The 26043-nt window shown below is 41.8% G+C and overlaps 1 protein-coding gene across 3 annotated transcripts in view; it reads right to left on the reverse strand.

Annotated features, from left to right (window-relative positions):
- The window catches only part of ANO3 (anoctamin 3), a 509047-nt gene that overhangs the window by 105762 nt on the left and 377242 nt on the right, over positions 1-26043 (reverse strand). For all 3 annotated transcript variants that reach the window (XM_040409380.1, XM_040409381.1, XM_040409382.1), the window contains 3 exons: positions 10799-10930; positions 2992-3098; positions 1452-1507 (listed from right to left, as the gene is read on the reverse strand). In XM_040409380.1, coding sequence (XP_040265314.1) covers positions 1452-1507; positions 2992-3098; positions 10799-10930 — 295 coding nt within the window. The remainder of the gene's footprint in view (positions 1-1451; positions 1508-2991; positions 3099-10798; positions 10931-26043) is intronic.

Below are 26043 nucleotides of genomic sequence, written 5' to 3' on the forward strand. Positions count from 1 at the left end.
TTTTTAGATGTCGTTTGGCAAACTCTAATCTGGCCTTCCTGTTTTGGAGGCTCACCAATGGTTTACATCTTGTGGTAAACCCTCTGCATTCTGTATTCACTGTGGTGAAGTCTTCTCTTGAGTGTTGACTTTGACACACATACACCTAACTCCTGGAGAGTGTTCTTGATCTGGCCAACTGTTGTGAAGGGTGTTTTCTTCACCAGGGAAATAATTCTTCGGTCATCCACCACATTTGTTTTCCGTGGTCTTCCGGGTCCTTTAGTGTTGCTGAGCTCACTGGTACGTTCCTTCTTTTTAAGAATGTTCCAAACAGTTGTTTTGGCCACGCCTAATGTTTTTGCTATCTCTCTGATGAGTTTGTTTTGTTTTTTTCAGCCTAATGATGGCTTGCTTCACTGATAGTGTCAGTGAATCTCATCTTGAGAGTTGACAGCAACAGATTCCAAATGCAAATAGGACTTGAACTCTGGACCTTTTATCTGCTCATTGTAATTGGGATAATGAGGGAATAACACACACCTGGCCATGGAACAGCAGAGAAGCCAATTGTCCTGTTACTTTTGGTCCCTTAACAATTAGTAGGCACATATGCAAACTGTTGTAATTCCTACACCGTTGACCTAATTTGGATGTAAATACCCTCAAATTAAAGCTGACAGTCTGCAGTTAAAGCACATCTTGTTTGTTTCATTTCAAATCCATTGTGGTGGTGTATAGAGTCAAAAATGTTAGAATTGTGTCAATGTCCCAATATTTATGGACCTGACTGTATATGTCAAAGACTTAATATAGGTATTCACTTTTTAAAAGCTTTATATTTAGTTTAGTGTTCTTTTCCATTCATAAGTCAACATCACAACATCACATACATAACAACATCACAGGCCCAGGGCATTATATTAGAAGCTCCCAGAGATGTCAGTGTACAGTGTACTGTAGTTGTTTCTAGTATTAGTTTTCCTGGATTGGTTTAATATATTCCACATCTTTAAACCAGCACCTGGATCTGAATACTTTTGTAATTGTATGCAATAAAAAATTTAGTATAGCTACTGGGTTCAATAAAATGTATCTGTATAGTGCCACCTGCTGTTTGTTGTTTTCCTTATTTTTTGTTCATCTCACTGAGCTGGTCGAAAATGCTCTGCTTAAATCTTCAAAGACCACCAGCTATATGTTCTGTTAGAAGCTTTGGCAGTTACAGGGAGAGGGCTGCAGAAGAAAGGACACACTCCCTGAGCTGCTAGGCTGAAGATAATCTAGAAGAGCAATTGGAGCAATGACTGGGGAGATCTCTGCACCCATGTGAGGTACACGACTGGTTCTAGCTTTGTTAGAAAGAGCTCTTCATGTACAATATGATGCCTGATTTTTTTACATCTATCATGGGATAACCCCTTTAAGATTGCAAAAATTCATGGAGATAATAGTCTTATAGATAGACTCACCTCATGGGGTGGAAAAGCTGCTTCATATGTTCCATTGCTGAGCAATCTGTTGATTCCTAAAAAGAAGAAGGTGTTAATGGAACTTTAGCCTATAGGTTCCTCTTCTCGATCTGACAGAATTGTATGGTTGTACATATACTGTATACTTATCACGAATGTAGTAGGGTAGAACACCAAAAGACAACAAGAAGGAAGGGGAAAGACAGTAGGCCTCACCGCTAGGAAAGGAAAAGGGTCACCGCCTATAAAACCCTGCTCTTGGCCCTAACTCCTATCCATATGGGCACCTCTCGATGGTAGAGATGCCCATACACAGGAACCTAGAAAACCCTGGCGACCCTTGGATGCCCTAAAGGTAATGACTGGGCAGAGACAACTCGCTCCTTCCTTAGTGAAGGAACCAGCATCTCGCTGAGGCCTAGTAAACAACCGGGGGAGGGGGATTATAAAACACAACAAGCGGAACACTTAACTTCTGAGGATGATGGATGAACAGGACTTCAACACTAACCACACTCCAGCTCTTCCAAAACCAAATGAAGCTATAAAGAGCAAGGAGTGATGGGTAAAGTCAGACTAAATAGGGAGAGGTAAAGGTCACATGATCCACACCTGAACAGGAGGTGTGTACATACCAGCAACACACAGACAAAGTGAAACCAAAAGAGGCTGTTAAATCACTTATGTGCAGTCAGTCTTTCAGACCTTCTAACACCTGTCACAGGTGTGACAATACTTGTCTGAAGTGAGCGTATATAGTAGCTTGATTGGATGACATATTAGCTATCAAGCCTTAAAGGGAACCCGTCACCCTGAACATGGTGTTTCAGCTGCATGTAGCATGTTATTAAGCAGGAGGAGTTGAACAGATTGATACTGTATATAGTTTTATGAGAAAATATTCAGTAAAACCTGTTTTATATATTTATATCCATGTTCATTCTGGGCTTTGAAGTCCAGGAGGTGGTCCTATCAGTGATTGACAGCCTCCCCTTTCTAACTGTGTGATAGGACCACCTCCTGGACTTCAAAGCCCAGAATGAGCAGGAATTCACATGAATAAAATACAAGTTATACTGAATCTTTCTCCACAAAACTATGTATCAATCTGCTCAGCTCCTCCTGCTCTTTAACATGCTACTGGCAGATTAATTCACATTTCCTGGTGACTGGTTCCCTTTAACTGGTATTTAATACAAGCCACTAGGTAAAGAAATATAAAACAGGATTGAATAAAGATGTGTCCTTCCTTATGTTTCCTCTTGGCTGGAGATATCACAAGATGAATATGATTTTGCGATAATCGGAGACGTGTACGTTATATGCTTTTATATCTGTTCTCCTTGTGGTCATGATGTGAATTGCAGCCTGGCAAGGATTTTGATAGCATGGCGCAGTAATGAATTGAATTGGTATCATGGTAGTGGAGTCCTTAATGAGATTTACAGAAAGGAAAAGGTGGACATATCTGTCTATGCCCTGTCTGAGAATGTAGCTTGTTTCTTTCACTTCTGTGAAAACTGAAAACATAAAAACTCACCCATTTTTGATTTTCCATCTTCATATTTCGTCCTCTGCAAGACATGATGGACAATGCGGCTTCTTGTGGAGTTACTAAAGAATGAGTCTTTGTTGTTTATTGTGAAGCTGTTGAAGAAAAAAACTGAATCAGATTTTTATTTTAGACTTTGAAACAGATTTCTTATGAGGAAATTCACAACTTAGTAAAAAAAAACAAAAAAAAAAAAACTGCTTAATGAGAGGCAAAGTGTAATATAAAATTGATTTTTGACAAAAAAACTCAGTGATTTAATACATTAAGCTAACAATAGCTAGTAAACCTCTTGGTAGTATATACCACAATTTCAGCTCCAGAAACTTACTCTACACAGGTGGAAGAGGATGAAAAGCTAATCTTGTTGCCTGGCCCTACAGTATTTATTGATGATTTATGTTCCATCTTGACACCCAGAGCTTATGTGCACCACAGAGGTTGACCATTTGGCTTCTATGAGACCCTTGAAGAGAGGTGGTCCAACCCTACTTAATCCTACCTTCTTTTATACATAGTGGCAAGAACCTGAGAAGAACTACTGACCCAAGGATGAAGGTAAGGTAGTGAGACAATTCTGTTCTGGATGGCAAAGTCCAACACCATAATATGGGACCCATTTTGATAATTGCCTGAAAGCTGTTATAGGCAAGCACTGTATTGTAGGCCAAGCTTGTGGTGTGTTAAAGGGGTTGAATGAACTAAAGGTGTTGATGACCTAGCCTCAGGACCGGTCATCTACATCAGGTGTATGGGTGTCCAACACAGGGCATCTCCATAGATCGGCTGTTTTTCAGGCAGTTACCAGACCTGGAAACTAAACAGAGGAGAAACCCTGAAGTAAAAGGCTTGCTATGTAGTGGCCGTGCCAGCGTACTGTAGCTCAGACCCCATTCAGCTTCTCTTCCATTCACTTTTTAGTGTCTGGCGTCAGCGGCTGCTGATAACACCTGATTGCTAGGGTGCTGGGTGTGACATGAGAACTTTCTATATATGCTAATATTTTTATTATTATAATTTTATAGAGTGTATAGTATTATAATTTAATTTTATATTTTGATGTTTATTTAGGATCCAGTGATTAAGTCCAAAGGCAGACCAACAAAAATAAGAATAGACTGCATTGCAGATTATCTTCTGAACATGCTTAACCTCTATTCTTGCATTTTGTGTTCCCACAGGGATCTTAAAATGTGTTTATAAAGGTTAAAGCAGTTTTCTAAGCACAGGGGACTGAGATGCTAAAAGATGCATTATTACTTAATTAAAAACGGATTAAACTTGTATGAACATCTGACACACAGTAGTGGAGACGTGTGGTGTAGGAGTTAAATAAATGAAAGGGGCTTTCTGACCGTTAGCAATATCTTCTACAAACTTACAAAAAAAAAAAAACTACTACTTATTTATCTTTCGGCTAGCTATATTAGCACACTGCTGATTTACTATGATACACTCCTGACCCTAAATAGCAGATTTCTTTGCCAAATGTAAAGGTACCTACACTTGGGAGCATTGCAAAAATCGATGTGTTTGCCACCAATAACCAGAGGTGCACCTAGCCTTTCTGTTGCCTGCGGAGAAAACTGATACAGCTCCCCCCACCCCGACCCATGACAATTTTTTAACCTAACCCCTTTGCCACAATGAAAGCACTCATTGCCTATGGCCCTTTCCGCTGCCTACCTCTTGCCCCTACCTGGTGCTGCCTGAGGCGATTGCCTCATTGATGGTGCACGCTTGCCAATAACAGCCTGGTTTTTACATAGAGAATGGGTTTTCAGTCCCTGGAGTGTGCTAAACTATCCTTACAGTATCTTTAATGCAATCTACTTTTATTTCCTGCATTCTAAACCCCTACAGGCTTATTTTGAATTCTTAATACAAAACTAGATCCCAGGATGCCTGTTACAACACAGAGGTTCCAGTATCCCAAAAACTCAAAGGATGAACAAAATACTGAAAAAAAAATGTAGGTAGAGATGAGCGAACCTTTGCAAAATTCGATTTGGCTGATTAGCCGAATTTTCCCCAAAAATTTGCTTTGTGACGAAGCACATTTCTTTGTAAGTAGTGGGTGCAATGACAGAGAGCAGCGATAGCGCCGCTCCCCATCATTGTACCCCTCAGAGGCCGCATTCATACATGATCGCGGCATCTGAAAGCAAAAATACAGTTTAAAATGAACAGAAAAAAAATGTAATCATACTTACCATCTTCATTTGCTCTTGACGGGCCGTCCGCCACCATCTTGCTTGAAGATCTTGCACAAAATCTTGCACGTCACCATTCACAGGATTTTGTCCAAGCTCTTTAATCAAGATGGCGGTGGTGGCCCGTCGTGAGCAAATGGAGGAGCTAAGTATGATTTTTTTTGTTTTTTACACTATTTGAGGTTAAAACATTCGCTACCACGAAGCACGAGGAAACTCAGCTTTACGGCGAATCAAATTTATCCTGAAATTCGGATGGAATTCCACTTCGTTGGATTTGATTCGCTCATCTCTAGTGATAGGTCATATGTGAGGAACTAGACCCATTTTAAAGTGTTCATGCCATGAGTGATGTAAAAAATGAAAATCAGACATCATATAGTACATGACAATCTCATATTAGTAGAGATCTCCCTATTCATTGCTCCATGATTTGCTAGATTTATATCAAGCTGGCAGCTCAGGGAGCATGTCCTTTCAGCTGTATCTCTTTCCCTGCGACCTCCAGAGGAAGATATGTCCTCAGTGAGGTGGACAAGAAATAAGGGATAAAAAACTAAGATCACGTGATGCAACACTGATGTATTTTTGAACAGCTCATTGGTTATACTAATTTTTTAATTCTAAGCAATGACACATACTCAGATCCAGGTGCTGGCTTGAGAAATGTTTTGTAGCTCCCCCTATGTTGGTTATGCCGCAATATTCATCTTGCTCGATGTCCCTTATAAATATATGGTGTACCATCAGCTATACTTCACTTTATTTTATTTTATTTGAGTTAACTGGTCCGTGGCTACATGTTTCCTAATATCATTAGCCATAAAACTGTGGGTTTTGTATCTTGCTAACACACTGCTGACATTGGTCCCGTCTGGACAGCTGTCAGGGCCTCTTTAGTATGTCTGCCACTCTTTATATTCTTTGTCACTCTGAGGAGGTTTTAAAGTTGCCTATAGATCCCCCATACTAACTTTATGGGAGACTGGTCGCATCACATAGAACTTAGCAGCGCGATCGGGAGCTTGGCCGCGGGAGTGAATCTCTGCCACTCCCTCCTCCTCTGATTGGCTGCTCCGTACAACGCCCACCCTCCTCTTCACAAGCACTCCCTTACAAAAAGAGCTGGAGACGGTGGCGCGCTCACGCCCATCATAGCGCCGCTAACGCTGCGATATACACGTGCAGCGTTCACCGCCGACTCCATGAAAATTCTGTGACTTCAGAAAATGACTCCTCTAGTCTTGCCTGATGCTCCTGATGAATAGGGGCACAGAAACGCGTAGAGCGCATGTAGGGCATTTGAATCTGACACTGGATGTTGCGGCTGCTAAGTAGTGCAGGGAGTGACAGTCCATTAGCCAAGCATAATAGCGCTCAGTCTTAAACAGATGCCTGGCTGTGATACTGTCTCACCTTTCTCCCTGACGCTCCTGGTACATCTCTAGTCAGGCCAAGGGGGCTAATATCCTTCAGAGCCTCAACCTGACATAGAGTTGTAGTGTCTAGACGGCTATCTTGTTGTAGGACCTGGTGATTACACCCAGGTTATACAAGGAGCACCTGACACTGACATTATTAGTGGTACTCACTTGTGGAAGTACAAAAGGTCCAGTGAGTTTATAAATTACCACTAATTCTCCTTTGGGAAGTCAGGGCAGAGATACAGCAGTACCGCCAGGTACATAGGTATTGCGACCATCTATCAGCAATCCTACTGCTCTGACCATTTGTAGTGCCAGTGGAACTGTGGGTATCCTCTCACACTGCTCCATTTTGGCGCTTGTCCTTTTCTGCCTAGTCCTAGTAAGGGCACATGAGCTAAGTGATTTTAATAAATTTCCTAATAAAGGCTGGCTTGAGAAATGTAGAATTTTTTTACGGCACAACCCCTTTAAGTAGTTATTTGGTGGACACTTACTAGTGGGTCATGAGCAGAGATTAGGAAAGCGCTCAAAATGCAAATCAAGTTCAAATGGAAAGTGCTCCAATTGGCCTAAAAATTTGTGTATGACAAACTAAGGTCTAATGGGGCCCATGTTTTTTTATATTGTCTCTCACTTTCTAAAAATTTTTTGCATTCATTTCTCTCTCTCAAATCCAATATGTTTAGAATTGATGTGCTCGTCTGTAGTCACGCCAGATCATAATAGATCCTTAATATCTGTCCTTTATCCTGTCATTAGAAAAAGAGCCTAAAATGTAGCGTACATAATAATTAGAGTGACCCATAACAAACAAAAATGGCCCCTGCATTATGTTGATGGTTTTGACATCCAGGATGTAAGGACCTTGCATTAGTTTTCCTCTTCATACCCTTTCCATTGCATTTGGGCCATTTCCCCACCCTCTGTTTGCTGAAAATATACTTCTTCTGGAGAGGAGAGTCCTGCACAGGCTCTCACTAGCCAACTGGGAAAAGGACCAACCAAGTTGTGGCCCCTCCCATCCAATGGCCCTATAGCACCCACAAGGTCTGCCTTTGTCTACTGTACTCTACAACCTTGGAGTCTAAAGGAAACAATAAATAAATAATTATATAAGAGTAAGGGTATTTTCACACTTACGGCAGTGTGATCCGGCGGGCAGTTCCGTCGTCGGAACTGCCCGCCGGATCTGCCGATCTAGATGTGACTAAAAGCATTTGTGAGACGCATCCGGATGCGGATGCGTCTCACAAATGCATTGCAAGAACGGATCCGTCTCTCCGCTTGCGGACAGACGGATCCGTCTTGTATCTTTTTTCACATTTTTACCGGTCTGCGCATGCGTAGACCGGAGGGACGGATCCGGCAATCCGGGATTTTGAATGCCGGATTCAGCACTAATACATTCCTATGGGAAAAAATGCCGGATCCAGCATTCCAGCAAGTCTTCCGTTTTTTTTGGCCGGAGATAAAACCGTAGCATGCTACGGTTTTATCTTTTGCCTGATCAGTCAAAATGACTGAACTGAAGACATCCTGATGCATCCTGAACGGATTACTCTCCATTCAGAATGCATGGGGATATGCCTTATCAGTTCTTTTCCGGTATAGAGCCCCTGTGACGGAACTCTATGCTGAAAAATAAAAACGCTAGTGTGAAAGTACCCTAAATCAATTCTAAAATTTGGAAATTTTACCCATTTTCTTTTAAATATTTCTGATTCTGCCGATTTTGAATTCTATGTGAATGCAAAAAAATCACGGAGAGATACCGTTATATATTTTCAGGCAATAACAGCACTTTTGATTTGGTTCAAATTGGACAGTAGAGGTGGTGGAATCAGACACAAATGTAATTTTAAAAAATGTGCTCATCTCTACCTATAACTAAGCAAATTTATTAAAATATAGGGGGTTATTTTTGACCATATATATGCCACTTTTGTGGCGTATATTTGGCACAGATTCTGTAGGATGCCATGGTGCTGCAGAATCTGCGACTTATTCACCGCTCACACCAGATCAAAAAACTGGGCGTGGCATGGGAGGGGACGGGTCAGCAGGCTCATCTCATTCATTATTTTCCACGCCTGGTTTAGATGTAGAAATGGTCTAAATGTAAGACAGCTATGAAGCTATCGTACATTTAGAAATGATGGTGGATACGCCAAAGTTATGTAGAGGCCGGCTACAGTGCTTATTAAGAACGGCGTCTAAAATGCCAGTCTTAATAACTGTGCCCCATAGTCTTTTGTGTGACCATGACCTTAATGAAACAGCTATCAAAGCACAACTAAATTTCCCTAACAAAGGAACATAGTCGTATTGTGCAAGCATTTTTGAGCAACTTTCATAACATCAGAAGTGTAAAATCTGTGCTTGGATATAAATACCTAATGGCAATAACATCCTGCTAAATATTCTGTGCGAAAATGAGAACAGCTTTCTGTGGGTGTTGTGGAATATATACGGAATGGAAAGCTAATACAAAGTATTAACTCTTTTATCTAATATTGACCGAGACTCAGAATCCTAGTCAAAGGCCTGAATTGTCCACTAGACACCAGAGGCATGTAACTTTGGGAGGTCACGTGGAGAAGAATATTCGCTATTCAGGGTCAGGACTGGCTTACAGGGATACATATGATTTAGATTTATTAAGTGAATGATTACTGCAAAGGTTGAGGTTTGAAGGTATGAAGATTGGCTTTTGGTGGGGGCTTATTTAAGCGAGGAGCCTAAGACTCAAGGCTGTTATTCAAATTATACCTAGCCTTATCAAGACTAGAAATGTAGATTAATAATAACCATTCGGTCCAGTTAGCAGTTACATTAGCTCGTAGCACATGTTAGTATACAATTCTCACATTAGGGGGGTCCTTCTTAGGTTTAAAGGAGTTGTCTGGTCTAGGAGCTAAATAACTCAATCATTGGAACCTGTGCTGAATGAAAGAAAAAAAAAAACACTCACTTGTCCACAGTCCCACTATTCCTGCACCACAGCCCGATTCCGCTTGCTTCGGTTCTTCAATCAGACCAGACGTGGCTTGGTCTCTTGACCATCGGAGACAACCACTGGCCTCAGTGGTCACATATGCTAGAAGGGCATGTCGCTAGCATGTCACTAGCAATTACGTTCTGTTTTAGCACATGTTAATGTTGAGGCCAACGATGGCTGCAGAAGTCATGGACCAAGACACTTCCAGTCCAGTGGGGAAACAAAGCGGAATGAGGTCACAATGTAGGAATGGTGGGACTGCAGACACATGAGTAGTGAGAATTTTTTTCTTTATTGAGTACATGTTGCAATTAGAGATTAGCAAATTTTTTTAAATTTGATTCAGGTCCGATTTGTCTGAATCAACCTTACGATTAGATTCTACAAGAAGTAGTGCATCCCTTTTATCCATTTGCATATTAAACCAAGCACCAACTTCATTATTTAGTCAAAATTAGCTAATTACTGGAAAACATATCCATTGTCAGCCATTTTGGAGGCTAAGGATAACTGTCTTTAGTCAACCCATCACAAATATTCCATGTCATTTTCCTTTTCCTCCTCCTATCCATTTAAACCCATAATCAAAATGTTACAAAATATCTTAGACAAGCACATATGGGGAACATACTCTATGATGAAGCAGACATGCCCACGTGCATGATATGGAGGCTAAGGACACAAATCTATAGCTTTTCATTCATGTTAAAGGGTTTATCTGGCAACATAAAAAGTTATTTTGCCATTGACATACTGTAATGAAGAGTGCTGGCTGTTTGGCTCAGTTCTTGCCTAATCTGACACAAAAAGAGAGGGAAGAAGATCTCTATCTGTGTCAAAACCACAGTGGAAGCTACACTTTGAGGACCAAGAGCGGCTCTGAAATTTGGCCAATGGTGAAGCAATCATAATTAAAGTACATTTTTATTAATTTACATTTGGAAAGCAACCAAAGAAATTTAAAGTCAAAGGACAGCCCCTTCAACGGAGACAGCAGAGAGGCAGAACACAGCTGTTCTAATACATTAAAGTATCCCTGGGGTACAACTTTTTGAAGCATGCTTTTGCATATCAAGGTTCTTGGCTTTAGTCAGGTTCAGAGCATTGTGAGTAACAGCTTGTAGCTGAATGATTGAACACAAAAATTTTGCACTTACTGGTGCATGCGAGCTCGACTGAATGGAGCTGTATAGCAATCTGTCTCCTCTAGGTCTGGAAGGGCCTCTTTGTCAAGCTTCATTGGGTTTCTAGGCAGCCAGCTTTTAAGTTGCCTCATATTCCTCTGCAAACTAAGAGAAAGAAATCTTTTAGGGCAATGAATTTTTATCAGTTTTGACCTTGGTATGAAATTCATATAATAACATCTTAGGTACTCAATGCGTGTTACTGTAGTAGACCAGATATTATGTCAACCGTCTCCTAAAGCCCACGTCAAATGAATTTCTGGCTTTGGTTATAAGAGACGGTAGACTAACTCCCATCATTTCTCATGTAGCCAAAACTCTTATTTCTGTTAAGGTAAAAAATCTAATCAAAGCTTGACAAACATTTTCAAAGGAAATCATTTCCTCTAACTGATTGTGGTTATTTGTTCATATAATGTGTATGTCTAAGGCCTCTTTCACACGACCGTATGGCTATTTCAGTGTTTTGCAGTCTGTTTTTCACGGATCCGTTGTTCAGTTTTTTTGTTTCCCTTCCGTTTTTCCGTTCTGTTTTTCCGTTCCATTTTTCCGTATGGCATATACAGAATACAGTTATTACATAGAAAAAATTGGGCTGGGCATAACATTTTCAATAGCTGGTTCCGCAAAAACGGAACGGATACGGAAGACATACAGATGAATTTCTGTATGTGTTCCATTTTTTTGTGTGGACCCATTGACTTGAATGGAGCCACAGAACGTGATTTGCGGGCAATAATAGGAGGACATGTTCTTTCTTTCAACGGAACAGAAAAACGGAAATACGGAAACGGAATGCATACGGTTCCGTATACGGAACGCAAAAGACAACCCGCAAAACAGAAGAAAAAAAACGGTAGTGTGAAAGAGGTCTAAGGCCTCTTGTACATGAAGGTTTTTTTTTTCCGTTTCCGTTCCGTTTTTTGCGTTCCGTATACAGACCGTATACGGAACCATTCATTTAAATGGATCCGCAAAAAAAAAACGGAAGGTACTCCGTATGCCTTCCGTATTTCTGTTCCGTTCAAAGATAGAACATGTCCTATTATTGTCCGCATAAGGGACAAGGATAGTACTGTCCTATCAGGGGCCAGCTGTTCCGTTCCCCAAAAAACTGAATTCACACGGACGTCATCCGTATTTTTTGCGGATCCGTTTTTAACGGACTGCAAAATACTGAAAAAGCTATTTGGTCGTGTGCAAAAGGCCTAACCTATCTGTAGATAACTTAGAATATAATTAAAGGGCATCTGTCAGCAGTTTTGTACCTGTGACACTGGCTGACCTGTTACATGTGCACTTGGCAGCTGAAGAGTCAGACATCTGTGTTGGTCCCATATTTATATATGTGCCCGCATTTATGAGAAAAATTATGTTTTAACCTCATAATAGTCACATTAAAATTGGAAAAACCCTCCCATAAATGTCACTTCTTTTATTATAAATTTTGTGTCTGCAGTAAATCTTGTTGGCGCACAACTCAGGGGACACTATTGCATTTTTAATCTCTTAGTGACATAATTCATTTTAGCCTTAAGGACCCATAATATTCTCTTCCTTTCTGTTCCTTGTTTATTTTTTCTTCTTTTTTATTTTTATTTTGTGGGATTAGTTGTAGGTTTAGTTTTTAGAAACCATTTGGAGTAAATATAGTGTAGTAAATGACTCACTGAAAAAAGTGGCCTAAACGGGTGAAAATGCTCCAAACACAGACACTGTAGCCCGTCTATAACCGGGGGAGCAATTCCTCCGCATGCGGTCCGCAGATAACGGCAATCCCCAGCAAAAAATATATGCATTTATATATTTTTTCATCTGCACAATGTATCATTTTGTGTAAGATGTCCTTGTGGTGCATGCGGTCCGCAGACAACAGCAATCCCCAGCAAAAAATGCGTACAATGGAGGATGCCGGGGCGGACCGCATGCACCACAAGGACATCTTACACAAAATGATACATTGTGCAGATGAAAAAATATATAAATGCATATATTTTTTGCTGGGGATTGCCGTTATCTGTGGACCGCATGCGGAGGAATTGCTCCCCCGGTTATAGACACGCTACAGTGTCTGGGTTTGGATCATTTTTACCCGTTTAGGCCACTTTTTTCAGTGAGTTTTTTTGTCTTTATGTGTATGGATGGAATGTGCCACTTTAATTTGTTGGTAACATTCACTTTAGCTGCTCATATCTCTGGTTTGGTATTGTTTGAAAGCTTCCATCCCAAGCTTTCAAACAATACCAGAATGACAGCATCATCTTCAGTACATTGCAAGACATCACTGCTAGAAATCAGGATGCTGTGAATGCAGCTAAAAGTGAAAGTAAAAGCAGGTTTCTGCCGCGATTATTCCCAACTCGATCTCTGACGGTGATATCTCAATCCAACCAATCAGGAGATATCAGCAGCTAAAACAGCCACTCCACTTCTGCCGTAAGCCCATCTCTGGCAGAACAGTTAAATACTTTTCCCACAGCCCGAGCTGAGCTCCTGAAGAACAGTTAGATGGTTAATATATGCAAATGAGCCTCAAGGAGCAATGAAGGCATTGCTGGTACACCTAGAGGCTCAGCTCTCTGTGGAACTGCCACGCCCTCTGCACTTTGACAGGGCCAGGTGTGATGATGTTTACACTGCCGGACCCTGTCAATCAAAGTGCAGAGGGCGCAGCAGTTGTAGACACAACAGGGCCTCTCTAATGCAATGCCCCCTTGCTCGTAGAGCCTCATTTGCATATAATTTTTCCCAGCAATGCTGACACATATAAACATGGGACAAACACAGATGCCTTCCGCTGCCAAGTGCACATGTAACAGGTCAGCCAGTGTCATAGATACAAATCTGCTGACAGATGCCCTTTAGGGAAATTAAAGGGTTTATGGTCAACTGATCACTTAGCTAATAAAATCTAAAGAAATTATAAAGAAAACTTTTTGCAGTATTTTTTTCAGTTGGAGGTAAAAACATACTATACGTCTAATTGATGCCGGCCAATCTCTTGGTTTTTATGTTAAAGATGATATTTAGTAGAGTTGAGGGTTGTAGATGATGTTAGCTTATGATTACATGAGGTAAGGCACATATGCAGAATACAAGAATACCGTATTTAGCCTTAACGATTTTACAAATGACATAAGATATTGAAACGATGAACAGTTTTTCAATATTTGACATACACATACTACAGAACTATGTGCTAGTACAATTACATTGGAGGGTCAAGGGTCTCCTAAACCGGTGAATCTTAACGGTGACCAACCTTTTAAAGGAGTTTTCTGGCAGTAGCATATTTATCAGCTAGCCTAAGGATAGGTCATCAACATCTGATTGGTGGTAGCCCGACACCCAGCACGCCTACGGATCAGCTGTTTGAAGAGGCCATGGTGCTCAGGTGAGTGCTGCAGCCTCCTCTCAGCTCACCAAGCACAGCGCTGTACATTGGATAGTGGCTGTGCTTGGTATTGCAGCCCAGGCCCATTCACTTGCATGGGACCGAGCTGCACATAGGCCATATGACTGATGAGCATCATGTCACTGTCCTAGAGAGAGGCACCACAGCCTCTTCAATCAGCTGATCAGTGATACCAATCAGATACTGATAACCTATCCTGAGGGCAGGCCTTCAATTTTAAACTCCCCTTGAACTTAGATATTATAAGAAAAAGAAACTTGTAGGTACCACTGTTCCACTGAGCATACTCGAATGCATGGCCTCCTCTCCATTCACGGTGGTGTGAGACAGGGATTCTCCCCTACTGAAAATGTATGGCACATCCTGTGGATATGTACTTACCTAATACAGGTGAAACTCGAAAAATTTGAATATCGTGCAAAGTTCATTTATTTCAGTAATGCAACTTAAAAGGTGAAACTAACATATGAGATAGACTCATTACATGCAAAGAGAGATATTTCAAGCCTTTATTTGGTATAATTTGGATGATTATGGCTTACCGCTTATGAAACCCCAAAGTCACAATCTCAGGTCCGCTTTGCTCAGGGGGTATGGATTAATTAGCCGACTAGAGTGTGACACTTTGAGCCTAGAATATTGAACCTTTTCACAAAATTCTAATTTTAAGCTGCACTAATGCAATTCCTTAAATTTGCATTACTGAAATAAATGGAGTTTTGCACGATATTTAAATTTTTCGAGTTTCACCTGTAGATGGCAAGTACTTTACCTAATATATATTTGAACATTCAAATGTGATATTTCCCTTCAATTATACACTATTGCACCATATTGAGAACTTTTGTAATTGACCAGTGTCATAGTCTGTCCTGAGGGATCAGGTGATTGCAGTGTCGGACTTAGGTTCTTTGGGCCTACCATAGGAAATCATTCTCAACCTAGTGCCAACCCCTATACCATCAATAAAGTTTAATAGGTATTGAATCAAATACATACACCCCAGTGGCAAGTGATTGGCGCCAAAGGCAGTAGAATAGTTGTTTTTCTTTTGAATATTTGGCCCCCTTTATTGCATCAGAGCCTGGGCCCACAGAAGGATCCTCTGGTACTTTCGGGTACCAGTGTGACCCTGGGTGATTGTAGATTTGCTTATCCTTGTGATTCAAAAACATATCTTATGCAGTTTATGGTTGCTTTAGGCATGAACTGCATCACTAAAATGTCCCGATAGATGATGTAACATTTTATTAATAATATTGACGACTTCTCTGTCACTAATCTGGCAAGTGACCATAAAAGTGGATACGGTCTCCAAAAATGAGAATAGGGAGGGGGCGGGAAGAATCTATAAAAACTGTCTAACAAAAAACTGACTATTGCCCATAGTAACCAATCACTGCAACAGTCATAATTTCTTACAGTGAAAGCTGACCTGTCATAGGTTAGGGCTGGTCCTCCCGAGCGTTAGGAATTCCATTATAGTGTTCTATTATAACACAGTTATAACTGAATTTTAGGACGGAATGCAAAACCCTTTAAGAGGAATTCCGTTTTGCTCCATCCTAATACATGTTTATTTGCACATATAACGGTTCCGTCTTTTTCCATTATACATGACGGGGAAAAAATCCTGTTGATGTAACAGAACCCTATAACGGAATTTATAATGCTGGTAAGAACCCGCCCTTATTATGGGCAGTATTGACAGATTTGATGCCTCTGCCCATAGCCCATTGCTAGATTAATTATGCAGAATATGAGAAAATGGTACACATTTGGAACAAAGTTACATCTTTCAGTTCCACATTGATAGAAAATTCTAAATGTGCCAAGTTTCCTTAAAGCAGAGGTCCAATGATCCCTGTACTAAACAGACTTTCTTGGCCCCCACGGAGTATATAAAAGAATAGCAAGGCATACAATAAAAATAAAAAGATTTGGTGAACAGAACATCCAACAGCCAACTTCTACCTCAGATTTGGTGATGCGGTTATGTATTGTACATGTATTAGCTATATCATGTACAGTACTGTCACCGCCAGTTCTGTGAGAAGATCTGGCAGACGTTCTTCTCTACCTCTTGTATGATGTTCTTTGTTTTGGTTTCACTTTCTTATCTTATTTCGACTAATCGTCTTCCTTTATAATCCATCCCATACTGCCTCACTTTGCGGTTTATACTACTTCCTGGATGAGGTGTTCACTGCTGGAGGCTGCTTCTGCTGTTTGATAAGTCATTTACTTTATTGTGTTTCCTTTCTGGATTGATTCTAGGTGACCCTGACTCCGTCCGTATTAAGTGTAGGGAGCCGGTGGTCGTGTCCCCTCACTATTATAGGGTTTTCAGGTGTCACACAGTATTAGGTACATGGGCATGCAATCGTCTACCATACAGACCCTTGCATGTGCATAGCAGTCAGGGAGAGCTCTTAGGGTTTTATAGGGCTCACCTATAAGCTCCTTAGTTTGGGATCAAGCCAGTCGCTCGTTTATTTATATGTTCCAGCTATCTGCTAACTTCATCCGTGACAAGTACACAGACATGAAATGATAGATTCACAGACTGTGCATACTAATGGTAAGCCAGTCTACATAAGGTTACATGCAGAGCGCAGGGTTATGTGCGAGGCTTTCACATACATGAAGGACAGGAAATACAGTGAACATATATTACGTGTTACAGTGTTCTCCACTCCACTAAGGCAAAATGGCTAGGTTCATTTGTGCATGAGTTCCCTTTTTCCCATGTATTATTGCTTCAAGGTTTATGGCTCTCATTAAGAGAAACAAAATAAGAGCATTGCAGGTATGATACCTTTTAACCCTTTTCAGTCTTTAAAGAAGGTGCCCACTCGCGAGTGCCGAGGGCGCCATAACTGCCAAGCTTCTGCTTCTTTACACAGCAAAATTCTGGGGCTAATCTCTGCAATCGGCGGTAATGCCGACTGCATCCATTTAACCCATCAGATGTCGTGGTCAAATATGAGATTGAGGTGGCCAATACTAGTAAAAACGAAAAATGCAAATGTGATCGCACACTACATCCAGCACTCTGCCCTCCATGCTGGATGAGACATTGGTTTATATTTTGGCCAAAGCATAGTAAGCCACTCACCGCGTCAAGGCTGTCTCATGAGTGGTCCCTAACTCTTGTTCCTACCTGTTCATGGGCCATGACAGCCACATAAAATCCAGGGAATGCAGGTCAGCATGCAAGCCAAGTACACTTTGCTTGTAACCCCGTCCGGTGCCATTACAGCTTTCATCGGATCCAGGGATGCAAGTACCAACATGCATGCTGAACCCACCATATACTTCTCCTGGAGCCAAATGGCTAATGGTAGGTTCTATACAAGCAGACTCAGTTTTATACTGACTTTAAAACCAGCCTCAAGGACAGATTAACTGGTCAGGTGTGCAATGACTCCAAGGAGATCGCCACGCCTCCAATATATACTACAAAGAAAAGAAAAGAATAAGGGGTTGGGTCAGCACAACCTGCCTGTAGGTGCAGATCGCTATGGCGAAATACATATACGAACGAAAAATGCAAATGTGATCGCACACTACATCCAGCACTCTGCCCTCCATGCTGGATGAGACATTGGTTTATATTTTGGCCAAAGCATAGTAAGCCACTCACCGCGTCAAGGCTGTCTCATGAGTGGTCCCTAACTCTTGTTCCTACCTGTTCATGGGCCATGACAGCCACATAAAATCCAGGGAATGCAGGTCAGCATGCAAGCCAAGTACACTTTGCTTGTAACCCCGTCCGGTGCCATTACAGCTTTCATCGGATCCAGGGATGCAAGTACCAACATGCATGCTGAACCCACCATATACTTCTCCTGGAGCCAAATGGCTAATGGTAGGTTCTATACAAGCAGACTCAGTTTTATACTGACTTTAAAACCAGCCTCAAGGACAGATTAACTGGTCAGGTGTGCAATGACTCCAAGGAGATCGCCACGCCTCCAATATATACTACAAAGAAAAGAATAAGGGGTTGGGTCAGCACAACCTGCCTGTAGGTGCAGATCGCTATGGCGAAATACATATACGAACGAAAAATGCAAATGTGATCGCACACTACATCCAGCACTCTGCCCTCCATGCTGGATGAGACATTGGTTTATATTTTGGCCAAAGCATAGTAAGCCACTCACCGCGTCAAGGCTGTCTCATGAGTGGTCCCTAACTCTTGTTCCTACCTGTTCATGGGCCATGACAGCCACATAAAATCCAGGGAATGCAGGTCAGCATGCAAGCCAAGTACACTTTGCTTGTAACCCCGTCCGGTGCCATTACAGCTTTCATCGGATCCAGGGATGCAAGTACCAACATGCATGCTGAACCCACCATATACTTCTCCTGGAGCCAAATGGCTAATGGTAGGTTCTATACAAGCAGACTCAGTTTTATACTGACTTTAAAACCAGCCTCAAGGACAGATTAACTGGTCAGGTGTGCAATGACCAGTTCAGCATGCATGTTGGTACTTGCATCCCTGGATCCGATGAAAGCTGTAATGGCACCGGACGGGGTTACAAGCAAAGTGTACTTGGCTTGCATGCTGACCTGCATTCCCTGGATTTTATGTGGCTGTCATGGCCCATGAACAGGTAGGAACAAGAGTTAGGGACCACTCATGAGACAGCCTTGACGCGGTGAGTGGCTTACTATGCTTTGGCCAAAATATAAACCAATGTCTCATCCAGCATGGAGGGCAGAGTGCTGGATGTAGTGTGCGATCACATTTGCATTTTTCGTTCGTATATGTATTTCGCCATAGCGATCTGCACCTACAGGCAGGTTGTGCTGACCCAACCCCTTATTCAATACTAGTAAAAGCCTGAGCTTGTGCAAGGCTCCCAGGCAGATTATTAGTTTATTCCAATCCTGGCCTGCATAGCATTGGAATATACTGATTCCTGTATTCTGTAATGCATACATTTTTATTTATTTTATTTATTTTACGCATTTATATAGCGCTGACATATTCCGCAGCGCTTTACAGACATTAGCATCAAGATGTCCCCGATGGAGCTCACAATCTAAGTTCACTATCATTATATGCATTACAGAATACAAGTTGCAATCTAACAATTGCATGTTATAATCAACTATGGTGACTTAAAAAAAAGTGAAAAGCAAATGTTTTAAAAAATATAAAACAAATAAAAAATATATAAATTGAAATCAACCCCCTTTTTCTAGAATAAAAAAAAAAAATTTATAAAAATATCATGCGCTCGCGTCCGAAAATCCCCATACTATTAAAACGTAAAAATATTTATTCAACACGTCAAATATCATAATGGGGGAAAAAAATCTAAATAGCCAATTCGCAATTTTTTTTCTTCAGTCCCCCCCCCCAAAAAAAATGGAATAAAATGTGATGCGAGAGTCACATGCACCCAAAATGGTGTCACTAACAACTGCAGATTGTCCTGCAAAAAATGAGCCTTCATCCAGCTCCATAGATGTAACAATAAAAATGTTATGGAGGTCAAAATATGGTGATGAGAAGAACAAATAATTTGTTTCCGAAGTTTTTTATTTTTTCAGTATTAAAACACAAGAAAAACTACAGTAAGTAAATGTGATATTGCTGTAATCATACTGACCCATAAAATAAAGGTAACATGTCAGTTTTGCCGCATAGGGAACACCGTAAAAATAAAACCCATAAAACGACAGTGGAAGTGCGTTTTCTTTTTCCAATTCCACTTCGCCATTATAAAGTACAAACTTCTCCAGCAAAAAAGTGAGCCCTCATACGGCTATGTAAACGGAAAAATAAAAAAGTTATGGCTCTGAGAAGGCAAGGAGTGAAAAATGAAAACATAAAAATTGAAAATTACCATGTCCGGAAGGGCTTAATGGCTAACATGCAATGATGTTACATATTTGAGATAACTCACGCCTCTTCCTCAGGCATAATATTACACTCTGAAGAAACAGCAATATTTATTTACAAAAAGAACAGACATGGTGTAATGAATTGACATTTGAAAAACAACAAAATATCAAAAAAAGCTTGAGAATGAGTCCTTCATTTTCTTACAGATAAGTGGTATGAAAGTTTTATGGTCTCTAAATTGATGCAAGCTGATAACGCCAAACATGGACTTTTAACCCATCAGATGCTGTTGTAAGCTGTGACCACAGCATCTGACAGGTCTTTCTCTAGGAGCGCCTGACTAGATCCCTCACACCAAGATCGAGGGAACCATTCAGCTGGCAAAAAGCTTTGGGCCCTCTAAAGGATCTGAAGCCTGCCATAGTAAAGTTCCTATGGAGTCCTGCCTGTGGCAGAGGTAGTCCCTAGGGGGACTTTAAAAAAGTGTAAGAAAAACTTAAAGTTAAAAAAAATAAAAATAAACATACATATCCGGTATGGTAAGCTCTGTAACGTTAAAAATAAATAAAAAGGGCTGATTTGCCATTTTTTGTCTCTTCACCTCGCCAAAACATTGAATTAAAAGTGATCAAAAAGTCATATACACACCAAAATGAAAACGACAGATTGCCATGCAAAAATATGATCCTTAAAACAACCCTGTAAACATAAATGTGAAAAAGCAAAACAAAAATGTATTTTTTCCCAAAAACTTTTAAGTATTTAAAAACACAAGAAAAACTATAAAATATGGTAACTCTGTAAACATACTTACAGAGAATTAAGCTAACGGCTCAGTTTATACGGAACGCCATAAAAAAAGAAACCAGTAAAACTGGCGGATTTGCATTTTTCTCCACCCCATTTGGGTTTTTGACGTCTACATCGTATGTAATATTAAATGGTGCCATTACAAAGTACAACTTGTCTGTAACGAGGAGCCGGCAACACGCTCTTCCTCCGCAGCGCTGCCGGCATCCCGCGCAGAGTGAATCTCCATGGCAGCAACGGAACGTCCTGCATCCCCTAGGAAACGAGCTGCAGCGGTACTGAGCGCCGAGAGCGATGACTCAGCGCTCAGCTGTATGGAGGTACGGGAGACAAGTCACGTGATGCTGGCCACATCATGTGACTTAGTAATCGGGACTATTTAAACAGGCAGCCTGCTGGCCACAGGTTGCCTGTGCTTGGTCTTGCTACCCTCACCAGCATATTGTTGTATCGTGTACTCTGTGTGTTTTTACCTCGGCTTTGTCTTTAACCTCGACCTTGTGACCTCCCTGGAATTGTCGTGACCTCCTGGCTTCTGACTTCGGATTGTGTTGACTCTGTTATTGTGTTTCTCCTTGTGTACCTGCGTGACCTCCTGGCTTTGACTTTTGCTTTCTTGACTTTGTTACGGTTTCCTTTTATCTTCTTTAGGCCTCTGCACGTATCTAGCTAGGGACTGGTTGTATGCCGTCGGTTAGGACGGGCCGTGCAAGTAGGTAGGGACAGAGGTGGGGGTGGAGATCAGGGCTGCACTCTTCCCCCTCTATCCGTGACATTGTCCCACAAAAAGTAAACCCTCAAATATCTAAAGCACTAGGCGACAGGGCAACTTCAGTTGTGCAATTGATAGTATGTAAAGCTGCATGATAGCCGCCCAAACGTCAATGCTGAATATTGTGTTGAAATAAATAGAATCAAGACTTGAATAGATGCAGTTGAGAATTATATTTCATAGACCTCAATGGAAATGGCCACCACCATGCAGCAGTAGCACTATGTTCCACAGAACTCTAAGGGAGAGAAGTAAGTTGTGCAACTCAAGTCTTATAATCTTTTTGTAATGAATGTTAAATGACCAAGTAGCCAAGAAGAAAGGGTCTTAAAAGATGCTAAAGGCATCTGTGCTGGTCCCATGTTCATATGTGCCCGCATTGCTGAGAAAAATAATGTTTTAATATATGGAAATAAGCCTCTAAGAGCAACGGAGGCATTGCCGTTATATCTAGAGGCTCAGCTCTCTCTGCGACTGCCGTGTCCTCTTCACTTTGATTGACAGGGCCAGGCAGTGGAAATGTCATAATTCCAGGCTGTTAATCAAAGTGGAGAGGGCGCGACAGTTGCAGAGAGAGCTGAGCCTCTTGGAGTAACAGCAATGCCCCCGTTGCTCCTAGAGGCTCATTTGCATATATTAAAACATAATTTTTCTCAGCAATGCGGGCACATATGAACATGAGGCCAAAACACAGATGTCGTTAGCTACAAGCGCACATGCAACAGGTCAGCCAGTTTCATAAGTACAAATCTGCTGACAGATGCCCTTTAATCTAAAAAAAAAAAAAATTGCACTGTTTAGGGGTCTGTCCAGGATTTTAGATTGATGGCCTATTCTCAAGACAGGCCATCAATATCTGATCGGTGGTGGTCTAACACCCAGCACCCCCGCCAATAAGCTGTTCCCGGGTAGCACCGACACTGGAACTATACAGCACCTCCCGCTGTGTAGTACTCCAGAGCGGCCACTACCAATCTTACAACCTGCTACTGTCTTAAATGCCTAACCAGTGTGTTATACCTTCATGCTTTCTGTTTCAGGGTCTGTTCATTAGGTGCTATGTAATTGTTATGCATTGTATTTCATGCACTGTGCTTGGTTGTCCAGCAGGTGGCAGTGTATCTGGCAGAAAGTACCTTTAGTTAGAATGGAACTTATCATTCCACTCTCCCCCCTTTTGGGTAGAAGTGGGCTAGTCCTGTTTCCCACCAAGGGAGGGGTTGCAGGAAGCTATAGGAGAGTTGAAAGTTGGAAGGAGACAAGAACAACATAGTGCAGTGAGGGGACGTTGTCCCCTCCTGCAGCAGAAGTTTTCCAGGGAAAGCAGCTTGTAAAGCACCATAACTCCTTGCAGTTCATAAGTAAGGGGTCAACGGCCAATGGCACCCCCCTCAATGGTAACAGAACCTGTAGAAAGTCCAGTAACCAGACTGAAGCCAGAGATTAGCACAGGAGAGAGAGCTTTACAGTCATCTACAGGAGCATTCAGCATTAATGTCTGTGCAGCTGCAGCTCCAGAAGAGCAGATGCAGGGAATATTGTTATTTTCTCATTAGCTGTCAGTACAGAAGACCTCATGAACAGACTTCCAAGATAGTAGATCTTTAGAAGTGGAGTCTATGCTTCTCTTTCATAAGGACTGTGTATATGGATAGCCTATGTACTGTAATAAACCTGATATTTCAGCGCTAGTTCCTAAAAAGAGACAGAACGTTAACATACTACACGATCCCCACAGTTTTCAAGATCTCTGCTTGCAGTCATTCAATAGGAACCTTCATTGTTTTAGTTCCAATGGGCTAAAATCTTTCTTGGTCACGCGATGGACACACGGGTGGTTCCTTACAAGACACAGCTCTGCTATCTGTACTGTATCTGTGAGTCCATAACAATGGACAGACTTCTATCCACTGCAATTAAAGGGGTTTTCCAGGCATTACATATTAATGACCTATCCATTATAGGTTATCAATATGAGATCGACAGGTCCGCCGATCTGCTGTATGAAGAGGCCGTGGGCTTCTGTGAGGGTTTAAGCCTCTTCCTAGGCCATGGGACGTAGTAGTCATTGGTCATATGGCCTAGGCATAGCCCAGTCCCATTCAAAGGAATGGGGCTGAGCTGAAATACCAACCAATGGACGTTGCTGTGCTTGGTAAGCGGAGTTGGCTGCAGGACTCATGGAAGCACTGCCGCCTTCTCAAACAGCTGATCGGCAGGGGTACATGGAGCCGATCTCATATTGACAAACTATCCTGCGAATAGGTCATCAATGTGTAAGTCTTGGAGAACCCTTTTTAACTTATAAACGTTCTCATTAAATGCAGCAACCAGAGATCTTGAAAACCATAAAGAACCAACAAAAAAATGTATGGAGAATGATAGAACTTTTCATTTTACAAAAGATAATTTACATTTTCTGTAATGAGTATTGCACTGGAGACTGCGCCACCTGTAAATCGGATATGTATTCTTCAAGGGGAGAAAATGATTGATGGAATTAGGTTATATTTCACTTTTACATGCTATATCGACAATTTGAACTGCACAGTTATTATTAACGGGGTTTTCCGAGTGTTTACTACTGAAAAGCTATTCTCAGGATAGGTCATCAGTGTCTGATCAGTGGTGGTCCGACACCTGGGACCCCCACCATTCAGCTGTTTTAAGAGGCCTCTTTCTAGGCCAGTGACGTCACATTCATCGGTCACATGGTCTGGGCACAGCTCAAATCCATACAAGTGAATTGGACTAAGCTGCAATACCAAGCACTGCCACTATACAATGTACAGCACTGTTAGCTGTGAGAAGGTGGCAGTCTCTTCAAACAGCTGATTGGCGGGAGTCGGGAATCGGACAAACGCCGATCAGATACTGATGGCCTATCCTGAGGATAGGTCATTAGTATTAGACACTCAGACAACCCCTTAAATTCAAATTACATTCATAACGTTTTATCGGTTCCCAAATGTTGTCGGTACACCCTGAAAAGAAATCTCATACAAATTAGGAGAATAGTTTGTTAAGTGGGTTATGAGATTAAGAAGGCTTCAATGTATGGTATCCATGATCCATATATTTAGGTTAATGCAAATTACAAGCCAGATTTCGCATTCTAGGATTTGCTAAGGTAAGCAGGCACAAGCAGAACTGGGTAAATGCTACAAGTAGTTGTGAATTCATACATATGCCCTATGTTTCCCTAAGAGATCAACCACACGGAAATGACTTTTATCATAGTGTAAAATACATTGTCTGCATTCAGTAGTTTAAATGTTTGCAATGCATCACATACAGTATATAGGAACAGAAGGGAAGAAAGCTTGGGATCTATGAAGAATCCACGAAGCTCTGCTGTACCAATGAATGAGCACAGGATGGTTAAAGATCTGTTACATTAACTTTATACCCCCCAAAAAAGGTTAATTACGTTCACCCTTTTCAACATTATTTATCTCTAGAGAGGTCAGGGCTCTGTTTTTGTGCTGTACAATTCCAAATCCTATTCTCCCCTTCACATGGCTGGTAAGAGGGTCAAAACAAAAGGCACCCCGTCTGACAAAGAAGAGCTGTATCCTTAAAGGGGTTGTATCATCTTGGACAATGGGGGCATATTGCTAGGATATGCTATCCCATGTCTGATAGGTGTGGGCCCCACCTCTGGGATAGGCACCTATCTTTAGATATGCTCCCAATGTCTGATAGGTACCTGTCACGGCCTTTGGTTCGCGCTGTGACACTGTTGCCACACTTGCGGTTGCCCGCGGCAACGTGTTGTTGTGAGAGCATGCGGTGGCAGTGTCTCGGCCTTCTGGGTGATTGCCGTGACATGGTTGCCACGCATGATGTTGCCGGTGGTAACATGTGGTTTGGTAAGCTTGTGTGTGCACTTTCCCTTTAAGTGGTTTCCTTCCTCTGTCTGGTGTTGGAAGGGATAACTGCCTTCCTAGTGTTCTGTGCACACTGGGTTTATGTGTGTGTGTGTGTGTGTGTGTGGGTGTGGGTGTGTGTGTGGCTGCTTGGGCTATTTAGCCTCTGCTGGATGCCTGAAGCTCAGTGTTGGTGTATGCTGGTGATTCACTGTTCCTGGCTTTTACCATCTGTCCAGTGAGGGCCACCCTTGTGGTCATACTGTCACGGTAGGGAGTGGGGGAAACCCCCCACCGTGCGGTGTGAAAGGGTAAAAGGGATCAGCCTGGCCAAAAGGAGTAATAAGGGAGCAGGTCACCTCCTACAGGGAGCAGGTCACCTCTTCCTGACTCCTCACCGTATGAGCGGACCCCGATGGTAGGACGGCTCATACTCTGGATTCCTAGAGACCCTGAGTCACCCTGGTAATCCCTCACCAAGGGAAC

This window comes from Bufo bufo, chromosome 10 (assembly GCF_905171765.1).
Source record: "Bufo bufo chromosome 10, aBufBuf1.1, whole genome shotgun sequence".
Classification (NCBI taxonomy): domain Eukaryota; kingdom Metazoa; phylum Chordata; class Amphibia; order Anura; family Bufonidae; genus Bufo; species Bufo bufo.